The sequence below is a fragment of the Vigna angularis genome, chromosome 1 (assembly GCF_016808095.1).
Source record: "Vigna angularis cultivar LongXiaoDou No.4 chromosome 1, ASM1680809v1, whole genome shotgun sequence".
NCBI lineage: Eukaryota > Viridiplantae > Streptophyta > Magnoliopsida > Fabales > Fabaceae > Vigna > Vigna angularis.
Window position 1 is genome coordinate 1,572,063 of NC_068970.1, and position 12,479 is coordinate 1,584,541.

General features: G+C 31.2%; 2 protein-coding genes across 2 annotated transcripts; both read right to left on the minus strand.

Moving 5' to 3' along the window:
• Positions 1-202: 202 nt before the first annotated feature.
• LOC108339251 (uncharacterized) lies at positions 203-1,492 on the minus strand. Its single transcript, XM_017576394.2, has one exon. The coding sequence runs from the start codon at positions 1,185-1,187 to the stop codon at positions 252-254; it is 936 nt and encodes a 311-aa protein (XP_017431883.1). The 5' UTR covers positions 1,188-1,492; the 3' UTR covers positions 203-251.
• Positions 1,493-7,110: 5,618 nt separating this feature from the next.
• Positions 7,111-10,945, minus strand: LOC108334791 (ribonucleoside-diphosphate reductase small chain A). The gene is made up of 9 exons (XM_017570728.2): positions 10,581-10,945; positions 9,556-9,716; positions 9,183-9,231; positions 8,978-9,104; positions 8,350-8,415; positions 8,135-8,251; positions 7,845-8,007; positions 7,701-7,771; positions 7,111-7,406 (listed from the first exon to the last, which is right to left on the minus strand). Exons 1-9 carry the CDS (start codon positions 10,762-10,764, stop codon positions 7,292-7,294), a joined length of 1,053 nt encoding a protein of 350 aa, XP_017426217.1. The 5' UTR covers positions 10,765-10,945; the 3' UTR covers positions 7,111-7,291.
• Positions 10,946-12,479: the final 1,534 nt, after the last annotated feature.

Sequence of the window (12,479 nt, forward strand, 5' to 3'; positions counted from 1 at the left end):
TTTAATTCAAAAATATATCATACATGAGTAACGTATGGTTTCATCATGAAATAAGAAAGAAAAAAGAAATGGTTTCAACTAGAAACTAAACAACCTTGTCTGCCAATGAAATAATTCCCACATTCACAAACAAAAACAACATTCTAATCTGAATTCTAATAAAAAGAGAGCTATACAGTACACCCACACACTCAACAACTAATCACAAATTAACGAACTTTCATTTCATCACTCTCGTTATATCTATCTATCTACCTTTCCATATGATTTTGAGGAAAGATTTTGCTGACGTGAATAAAGCTTTTGCTGTTGTTGTCAATGGCGCCGCTCTTTTGGGATTCAACGTCGTAGTTTGATTCTTCATCCTCGTTCCCAAGGGAAAAATACTGCACCTTCTCCCCATAAACCTTGACCAAAACCAAGTACAAGGAAACCGCAAAAACGGTGACACCAATGATGAACCAACTGAACTCGATGTTTACGAGCGAGTTGGCGCGGTGAAGTGCCTCGTGGGAAGAGCATCTAACCACCATGTGACCCTCCTCGTCGTTCATGTAACAGCCTTTGGGTATGAGTGAAGGTGTCCAAAGCATGAAGCCCATCACAATTAACCACAGCCCCTGGAAGAAAATGCTGACGGAGCGAACGAAGTTGACGATGAAACTTTCAGGGAACCCGATTCCAATGATTGTGGTGGAGAGTGAAACAAAGACCAAAAGCTGTAACAAAAGATGGTATTGGCCTTCTGGGCCCATGTGGTCGGCGGAATGGAGGTGGAAGAGAAGGAGTTGTTGGGCAAATGCTACGGCCCCAAGAAACTGGGTGAGTACGAATTGAGCCGGGGCTTGGGCACGGTCGAGGATGATGGAAGAAGCTGCGTAGAGGAAGAAGGTGATGGAGATGGAAGAGTGCTCGAAGTTGTGGAGATGGTTGGAGGGAATGGTTCCATCTGGATCAAGAGGTTGGTGGCGATCCGGGCCAATGAAGAGTTCCATTGAAACGGAGGCTGTGCAGCCTACCATGATGAGCACCAACTCTAGGTATCTAAACTTGGAAGATGGGAACCATGATGGACCTTTGTAAGACTTTGGGTTAAGGGCGTGGAGCTTGATGTGGTTGAAGAGGTGCCACAAACCTATCAACATGAAACCAAAACCTGGAGCTACATGTCCCACCAGAGTTCCCATGATTAATTTATGACAAGAAATGTTTTATGAGAACACAGAAAATTTGGAAAGGGAGACAAACTATGTTGGTGGTGTTGTGACGAGGTAGAAGGAGAGGTGAGTGGTGTTGTTTTGGAGTTGGGGTGGCTCTATTTAAATGTCCTACAGATCTTCTGGAATAATCTTTGAATATTACTTCAGTTTTTTCAAGTCTGACCACACGGGTGACATGATCCTTCAGAGTTGAGAATTGAGAGATGAGATGGCGCTGCCTTTATGGAACAACATTGTACACCTTCTAATCTCTGTTCTTCTGTTTACTTTGTTCAACGAACGAATAACATATGTGATAAAGAACTCATTAAATAATCACAGGTTTCATGATTTCTCATTCTCTCTCCACTTCTTCAATAAGCCAAACCTTTCAAAATTAGCTTTACCTTTACCTTTCTTTCTTTATTTTAATTTCCATACATAAGTCACTGCTAGCGATGCTTACACCACTATTCTGTTAAAATAAAATAAATAATATTCTTAAAATTGAAAGAAATAAAATCTATTTATAAAATGGAGGACCAATACGTATTAAGAAATATTGTTATATATTGTTTAAAGCTTGTTATTCTTTCTCAGTGATCATTCATCATCAGTGTGTTACGTTCATTTAATATTACTCTAAATGAGTATTTAAATAATTGTTGTGTGTTACGCTACTATGACCAACATGTGTGGCAAAATACTAAAATCTTATATATTTCTGAGTTAACGTGACAGGTAAAATTGTCGTTACTCGCGGTGTTTCGCCTATTTAAGTATTACTTATAAGAACAAATTTTGTGATGGTGGTGGTGATGTTTTTTTATATCGTACAATCATGTAATTAGTTGTTTCTTAACGTAAGACATGTAAGTAAGCCATGATGGAAGCTTGTTCACAAAATGATTCCGTGTGCATGCCATTAAAATAAAAGATTGAATCGTATACGCTGGCTGCTCCTGGAAACTTAAAACGAAGACGACACTAAATATTGTCATATTTCCGTGTCTTTGTTTGGATTTATTTCACGAAACTGCGTGAGACCCGAAGGAGTAACGATTTGAAACTGCGAAGAAAATTCGAGGTGTTGTAATTTAGGTCTCCTTTATCTTCTTCTTTCTTGAAATTTAGTCTTTAAATTTCAAGGTTAATTTATGAATTACATTCTGACTTTTGTAGTTTACTATTTGCTTAATTTTCCTTTGGTAAACACGAATAATAGTCTGCCATGTTTGGCTGACCAATTTGTGTTTGAGAAGCTATTCATCATCTCATCAGCGACGTAATATAACATCACCCAACACATTCATGAACATGATACACTGCGTTGTTATCATAACCTAGTTGTTTCTCGTACAGGTCAAATGTCAATTTTTTGTTGATTATCTTACTCGTTGACTAGTATATACATTTCGTAAGAGTTTACGTTACAAAGATATTGAAAGCGTGAGAAGAGAGAATTAAAATTTATTAGTATTTGACTAGTTTGCAGGTTTCTTTCATTCAAAATATTTATTTATTAGATTTAATATATATTGGATTTATGTATTTTTAATCAAATTTGATTTTGGTTCTTATGATAACGATATTAACGAGTTTACCGTTAATAAATTCGTATAAAAAATGAAGATATCTCTTTAATTCAAAATTTTATAATAATATAATTCCTATCTAAAATTTAAACTCACTTTAAATTCTTAATATTATTAAACACTAAAGTTAGGTACAAATACTTGCTACTTTTATAGTCCTTTCATTTTTAAATGATAAAAACTTAAATAAATTAATATATATATATATATATATATATATATATATATATATATATATTTAGGTAGATGCATTGAATTGATTGAATATGCTCAACATATTTATAATAATAATGAATTATTTTAACAAGAAGATGATAATCCATATGCATAACGTAAATAATTAATTTAGTAGTGAACTATACACATTTTGTGTTGCTTTAACTTAGAAGAAAAATATAAATTGTTTTTTTTTATCATATATGAGATGTCATTACTAAAATTGAGTTATTTAAGAGAGTGTCCTTTCATTAAAATTTGATCCAGGGGATGTGCCTATAAAGATTAGATGTTATGATATGTTTAAGTCAAGTAATAAATGTTATAATAAATAGCACCGCCTATTTATATTATTTTAATAAATTTTTACATGCTTAAATTTTGATAGTTTTCTTATATATTAACCTTTAGCTTTCATAATGGCTTGATCATCTAATTACTTATTAATGTGTACTTTAATATTTAATCAACAAGTATTACACTACACAAAAAATATGTCATTATCAAAAGATAAAATTAAAAAAATCGGTAAGTAAATGCATATTTTCAATGAAAAAGTGAAGGTCAATTTTTTTGTGGGTAAAATGCTCATTAATTAATTTTAAGAAAGGCATTATGACATTCGTTAGTAGTAATTGCGAACGATCATATATCTATCAATCATTATCCATAATAATATATTTTGATAATTACTTATGACAAATAATCCTTCAATTAATAATTACCAATAGGAACGTTCCTATGACAAATCCATGAGTAAATGATTTTAGTTTTCCTTTAAATTTATTAACAGAAAACATGTTAATAATAAGTATATTTGATCTTATAGTTAATATCGTCTCTTGAGTTATAATTCTTAAATTTCGGTTGTTGTGCTTGGGTGAGTATGTGATGCTTGACCTTGATCTTTTATGTGCTAAAAATTGTTTTCAAAATGTTTGTATATATTTTCTTTTAATTTAAATGAAAGTTAATTTTTTATTGATTATGTTTAATGCCTAAAACTCTCTTGAAGGAAAAGAGACTAATGATAGGAAATAATAGATTGCAACAACAACTTTTAATTAAGTAATATTTTAAAGGATAATGATACTTTGACAAACATTTTAACATTCTCTATATGTCATTCTGTGATTGGTCCAAAATTACTCCACAATCAATAATAATAATCATAAACATCAACATAAACCAATCACAGAATGACATTCAGATGATATTAAAATGTTGTTAAAATATCATTATCTTATTTTAAATTATTAACACTCTCAATATTATTCGAAATCGAATTTGTCGCAATCGAATTTGTAATTCATGATTAATCGAAAAATAATGTTTTAAAAATATAATATTGAAATTGTCATCAAAGTTTATTATGAAAAAGCACGGAAATATTAAAATGATAAAATAGTTTATAAAATCTGAATTTTGAGTCTAAAATTCAGTTACATATGGAAATGCATTAACATCGTATAACGTCTTACGACTGTACTTCTAATTAAATGAAAAGAATATATATAGTTTTGAAAGTATTTAATTTTTCTTCTAACAAAAAGAAAACATCATTTGAAAATAAACAAAAATATTTATTATTTAAGTAAAAGAGATGGGTCTCCCCCCTCTTATAAATTATGTTTTTATAAGAGTAAGAGGTGTAGGATTTTGGGTGTGACTCCATGGGTCATAAAGAGACTGTCCAAAAATGCTAATAGGAAATTATTTAGATCTTTTCCTTTTCCATCTTCTCTTTTTAATTACTATTTTTTAATTTTTTATTACTTTTCTTATTATATTTTTACTACTTTTTATTTTTTATTTGTTTTTCTTTGTTCCTTTTTTACAAACTTTTATTTCATTATTCTTTTATCTACATCTGAAAGAAATTAAGTATTGACACATATTATAGTTGGTAGCTCTTTATTTGTTTTCATTTTTATAGACTAAATGCATCTTTGGAGTATTGTTTTTGTTTATAATATTTTATTTTAACTTATATTTATAGTTTTTAGGAAATTTATGACTTAAATTTAAAATAGTGTAAAAGTTGAGTTTTGATGTTGAAAAATTGCATTATATCAATTTTGACATTTGTCGATTATTTTATTCTTAAGTTTTTTCTTAAATTTTCAATTTAGTTAATTCTTTTTACGTTGAACTCTAAACTCAATTAACTCAAATTTGAGTATACGAATATAATTTTTCAAACTTTAAATTATATATACAATTTAATTTGGAAAATCAGGCAATTTGTAAGGATTAGTTGTCAAAACTATTTTAGTTTTTCTTGTATGTAGAGGTAATTTTGTAATTATTTACTATATTTTTTTCTTTCTCTTGATCTTGTTTTGTGGACTGAGCAAGAAATGACAAGAAAAAAAGGTTAGTTTAATGTAAAAAAGGGGAGAAGACAACATAAAAAAAAATGCAGAAAGGAGAACAAAAGAGCATTTTTTTTTCTTTTAGAGATTTCATAGTTTTTTACATTTTCTGTGCTTTTAGATTTTTACGTTTTATAACCATTGGAGTTATATGGATACTGACTTTCAAAATTTCTTTGCAATGGACTATACTTCCATCTCTATGATTTATCTTTTTGTTCTTCTAATTTCTACTACATTTTTGTTCTCATTTTAGTAACTTATACTTCAATGCATTTTGCGTATTTCAACAGGGTGTTGCTCTCTTCACCACCACACCTTTCTCCCTCCACCTCTCCTTTGCTGTTTTGCCTTTCAGTAAAATTTTATTTTTAGGGTTATTATTTTTTAATTTTATCCATTCACAACCTATTTCACTAATAACTTATTCTAGTCCCGTACATGAGTAAAATACTTTTCTTTCATTAACATTATATTTCTTCCTCTCTTTCTTTCGTCGTTGTGAGATACTAAGTTGCAAAGGTTGGTGGTGATGGAAAGAATTATCAAGCAGTCTCCCTCTCGTGGTCCAGTGTCGCTCTCGTGGTGCAGTGCGTGTCGTGCTTCCTCCAGGTGCGTATTCGAATAAACCTTGAAATAAAAGCCTAAAATAAAAAATGTAAGAGGTGACATCCTTCAACGGATGTCAACATCCGTTTAAGGAAAAACGGATGTCGACATCCATTTTACCTTAAACGGATGTTGACATCCGTTGAAGATGTCACCCCCGTTTAAAGGTTATGTTTTTTTATTTTAGGGTTTGTTTTATTAGGGGACATCCGTTGAAGGATGTCACCTCCGTTGATGTATACTTCCTCACGTTGGTTGATGCTCTGGACGCTCCTCGATGTTCCTCCACACCACGGCGGCAACGCTCCTTCACACCACGGCCGCAATGGAAGCTTTCAAACTAAAAAAAAACTGTGAAGAAAAAGGAATGGAAGTGCGGGAGGTGGGGAGGTGAAACAGAAGAGGGGAAAGGGAAAGAGAGTTCCGTGAGTGGGTGCTGGAAAAGTAAAATTAGGGTTTCAAATTATTTAAAATAGGGTAAAAGTAAAAAAAATTTTAACTTAAAGATATAATTGTATTTAAAATAATGTGGGGAGGTGGAGGAAATATAGGGTGATGGTGGAGGGAGCAATACCCATTTCAACATTGTTTTAATTTCTACGGTTTACTTTGTAATTTGTTGTTATTGATTCAGGCTTCAATTTTAATCATGTTTCTTTTTTTGGGTTTCTTTACTCTTTACACCGATTAAATTTCAACTCAACATTTGTTTGGATCAATTTCAGTATTTACGTTGCTTACTCAATTCTACATGTTGTTCACTGTCGTTTTACTTTCAATTCTAAATTGAAGTTTTAATTTCACTTTTTTTCCCCTTCCGTATGAGATTTCAATTTCAATTCTATTATTTCATTGTTCTTACTATTTTGAATTTAGTTTCTATTTTCATTTCAACTAATTACACGTTCCATCCTCATACATCTTTTGTTTCACCTCGAGTTTTCACCTTTGTCATAATTGATGTGTGAGTCTAAATCCTTCTATGTTGTGCAATAATTCGTTTTTGCAAGCTTTTTCTTGTATTATTTCTTTATTCTGTATTTTGTCATTGAAGTCTAATTCATTCCTCATACATTTTTGTTTTGTCTAGCATTGCAAATATTACATGTCACTCAATAACAAATAGAAACAAACATATTATTACAAATAACCTGAGTAAAGATATCTCCCAGGAATCAAATTTGTGTTGGTGTAAACTAATCATGTTACTGAAAAAAAGAATACTGGTAAATAAAATCTCGATGCTCAATTCAACATCCCCAGAATAATTGAAGAAACTGATACAAATCAATGATGGCTAGAAGTCCTCATCAAGCTTGAAAACAAAGTTTTTCCCCGCATCTTGGAGGTTTGACATCACAGAAGCTTTTTGATAATCACCCACCCTTCTCTCGAAAAAGTTAGCCTTCCCTCTGCTCAATCATGAGTTATGTTACATATTAAGATAATGCATGCATTTAACACAAACCACCAAGAAAAGTTGCCAAGCTTGTACTCATTTTCTTACTAACATGACTTTGCTCAGCAAAAACATCACATGCAGCAAACTAAGAAAGAATTATTGAATTGTATGCTCAGGGGGTTAACATAAGAGCATATCCTAAAAGGGTATAAACATGGAATGCAGATGCAGGTCAGATCACAGAAGCTGAAGCTCATTAAACTTTATGAATAATAGAATGAACCATGTGAATTAAAATACTCACTGCAAAGAGATAAACTCCATCCAATCAAAGGGATTTTCCACATTATACTTTCTTTGGTACCCCAAAGCAGCCTGAAAGGTAAAAATATAAGCAGTTAACCAACCTCAGGAAAAAGAGAAAAAAGAGTGTCAATTTGTATCATACCATTAGCCTGTCAGCTACAAATTTTATGTACTGGCTCATGAGTGTTGAGTTCATGCCAATCAACGCACAAGGGAGGGCCTCACAGACAAACTCAGTTTCAATTTCTACAGCTTCGTGTACAAGCTTATGAACCCGATCAGAACTTAGAGGCTTTCGTAACAAACTGCAGCAAACAACAATCAATTGACCAGTCTTTCAAAATGTTGTCAACTCCAAAACAAATACGAGAATACTCCAGCGTATCTATACATTTTCATGCTATTTAGAATAACGAACAGAGACAACTCTACCTGTACAAAAGACAAGCAAAATCACAGTGAAGACCCTCATCCCTAGAGATTAGCTCATTTGAGAATGTCAAACCTGGCATCAGTCCTCTCTTTTTAAGCCAGAATATGGAGCAGAAGCTGAAAGCAAACCCCAATTTAAGTTAGACACAAAGTACAACATCATAACTCACATTAAGAAACAAGAAAAGGGCTGTTCTTTTTCTTGAGAGAACTACCTTCCTGAGAAAAATATCCCTTCAACACATGCAAAAGCAACAAGTCTCTCTGCAAATGAAGTGGAACTGTAGCCCATGCATTGCAAGAAGTCATTAGAAAGCCATTTCTATCTTCCCTCTGGAAGATATGAAGCAAAGAAAAGTTAAAATAACACAATACTGCAAAACATACTATCTACAACGGTTTATGATCACAATTCTGAAGATAAATAGATTCCCATTAAATATTAAAGTAAATGAATCAACGTAAAAACTTCCATCCAGAAGTTTAGAGGACTCTGTTGTTTATTTACACTTTACACATTCAAATTTCATTGCAGGAAACAACCCTGCATATAAAGGTAATCTCTCTTACCTTTGTCATTTTGGTTTCCTTTATTTAAACTTGCGTTTTTTGCTGTAAAAAACAACTAGCAGAATAATTGACCAAATTTAAGAATAACATAGTTGCTTAAACTGGCATGTCCCATCTTTTTCTTGAGATAGGTCCACGCAACTGCGCCATGCCAGCACCACGAAAGGAAATGGCCAGTCAATACCGTCAGACATGGCAAGGCTTAAACTGTGGTTCAATTTTAACAGACCTATTTGAGAGATTGTTCAGAGTATGAATAGAATTGATAGTCACCTACGAATCCAACTCAATGCCCATTCAGCCTTCCTTGCAACACAAGGCAAATTTTCAATTGCATTGAACAATCTATATTTCTCTCTTGAATCTTTAATATATGTCTCCAGCAGCAAGCTGTACATTTCTGACAAAAGTAAACCTCAACTCAGGCAACAATCAGACATACGGAAAGAAAGAGAAGGAATCAACTGCTAAGTTATACCAGAATGAATATTCTCCATTGCTATCTGAAACCCATAAAACGCCCGAGCCTGCCAATAATTATAGGTGTAATGGTTGGAAGCTAAACTATAAGTAAACGGATTAAGTTCCAACTATATATAGAGAGAGCGAGACAGAGACAGAGACACAGAGAAAATCAAATCTGTTATAAAAATTTAATACCGCTCATGTTATAAAAGAATATATAGTTTAAGTGTACAGAAGCAGATTACACCACTGATTATTCAATCTACAGGTATCTTAAGCAAGTCAGAAGTACATGAACAGAATAAAACTACCACAAACAAAAAACTGCTTTGATAACTTGAACAGAGTTAAAACAGCATTAGCAAAACAAAAACTTAAAACTTTACCTCCGGGATTTGAACATCGCTCAAAAACCTTGCAGCCAAATTCTCCAAGATAATTCCATCAGAAGCAGCAAAAAAAGCCAGGACATGTGTTATGAAGTGCTTCTCAGAGACAGACAAAGTCTCCCAATGTTGTATATCATGGGAGAGATCAACCTCTTCAGCTGTAACCGACTTCCAAGTTAATAAAAGTGAACGATCAAAAGGTTCAATCCAATCAACCACATGGAAACAATATGGCTCAATTACACTTCCAATATTATAATGTTCCTTCTGAGAAACAGGTTCAATGTGATTTGATTGCAAATAGATATCAAAATATTCAAATAAATGGTTGAAAATTCTGCATAGTTTAAAATTCCTCATTCAAATCAAGAAATTAAAATCCCCCACTGCAGGTTGCTATAGTAAAACTTGTTCATGAAACTTCTGGTGTGTTGCGTCTGTCAAACCGACCCGCACATACTTGGCCGGCAATAATTACTCGCACGAAAATTAAGAAAGCCTCTCCACCTCCTCGTTAATCAAGAAAAAGAAAGATAGAAAGAAAAGGAACATGCCACAAAAATCTGAAAAGAAAACATCAGAGCCTACAGAGAAGAGAAAAGTATTTCCAAATGTCATACGTGTATGTGGTAGTTCATTGTGAATCCCTCGTCTCTTTCAAAATCCAAACACCAAGTGTGCAAAAAGTACTCATGCAACAGACAAAAAAAAGTTTTTTTTTTAAATGGAACAGTAATTTATAATATCCCCACTCACACTTCCCCGGGATCCAGTAAGAGAAAGCCAAGAACACTAAAAAGATGGAAATTGAAGAAAGCCATACAAAGGGATTACCCATAATAATACCGATAAAATCAATACTGTGTTGAATTCCCACGCATGGAAGTCAACTTTACTAAAGCAAAGTAGAGGAATTAGTGGAAATTAAAAGCAGAACCTTTAGGAACAAGATTACGTTGAAATTCGAAATGAATGAAGTTTACGAAATAATTTGGAAAAGAAGGAGGAAAAGATGTAAGTACCAGTCCAAAAGCTTGCTTCAGCCTTCTTGTACATCTCCCAAATTTGCTTGTAGCGAATGGGGAACATGCAAAACCTCTGACTTTGCTCCACTAGTATTGGTTCTTGTTCTACTTCCTGTTCCTGTTCCTGTTCTTGTTCTTGTTCCTCTCTTGCTTTGTGTGTTCCATTTTCCAAAGAACCCATTTTTTTCGATGAAATAATAGAATTGAAGGAAGAATAAACCCTGCAAAAACCCTTATCAGAAAGCAGAGGACGCTGACCTTAGTTGTTTGTTGCTGACACCGATAACAAAGCCCTATACTAATTCGGATTTGCAGTTTTGTTTGTTTCTGCCTATGTTTCACTTTGTTTTAACTGTCAGGGATACTTTTTGCACAACGTCTTTCTTTTAGAGGCCACCGTTTTTTCTTCTTTAAATAAAAACTAGAATTTTAATTATTCTTTTACACTTCACATCTCGGCTGATTCCAGTTTTGTCCTTCAAATTAAAAATATTATTTTAATATTCTAAAGGTTTTAAAAAAATAATATAATCCCTAAACATTAAATATGAATTGCTAAAAAAAATGCAGTCTTTTAAATATAATGTTTAAAGAGTAAAAAACCATTTTTATCAAATTGAGGAATAAATTAAACTTCTTTAAATTTAGAAGACCAAAATCAAATTTATTCTAAATTTCTAACTATAATTATAAATAAACAAAAAATTATTATGTGTTTTTTATGCACGTTTGCAATTAAAAAAATTTATACGGTGGAAAAGAAACAGTGAAAAATCGTTGTTACGATTTTCTAAATAATTAATAAATTTATCATCTATAATAAAATTTGATTCCATACTTTTTCTTAATTTTATATATGAAAAAATATATCTTAAATATCAAAGTGATCCTTAAAATATATTTATTTTATTATTTTGATCCTTTTGTTTTATTTATTTTTTGTTAAAAGATGACGTAACAACAGAGTTAAATCACTAAAAAAGGACTTTAAAAAACAAAATATTAAAATTACATAAACTAAAATGATAAAATTGTAAAAACCAAAATAGTTAAATAAATATATTGTAGTGATAATTTAAATATTTAAGATAAAACAATATTAAGTAATTTTGTTATAAAGTTTACCCATTTTGATAGATAAAAGTTGACATATTTTATTGTGTGATTTTTTTTATTAAATTCTTAATATCACTATCGTATTTATCTATTTTAACACATTTAAAACGTTGTCTCCCTTTTTCTTTTATTACAGGACATAATACATATTTCTTTGTCTTCCTACTTTTTTTTCTGATATTAACATTTTAAATATATAAAAAAATATTTTTTTAAACATTGTTTAAGGCTTAATTTTAATTTTACTAAAAGAAAATATATATATATATATATATATATATATATATATATATAAAATCTAATAAATTGATGTTAGTTATTTAAACACAATCATAAGTATTAAATAGATGAAAATAAAGACATACAAATATTTACATATTTATTCTCTTTTTTATATCTAAAAAAAATTAAATATTATTCATATTATACTGTACGAACCGATCGATATATGTCTATTGATCAGTCAATCATATAAAAAAACAAATATAAGAAAAAATTACAACTTAATGGATGTAACCGTCGTAATTGGGTTAACCGTATTCAGAGACTCAATACAAAACTTATAGATATAGAGACAATATTAAAAGATAGATGATAACATTTATTAAACATTTAAGACTTAATTATAATAATCAATGAATTATACAAAACTAACTTGTGGGTGAGAAACAATATCAAATTGTGAAAGTGTGATTCTAGACTTTACATACTCGAACACATAAAAATTTATACTAAATTAAAACAAAATTCATTCAAACATAGACAAATTCAAAAACAATA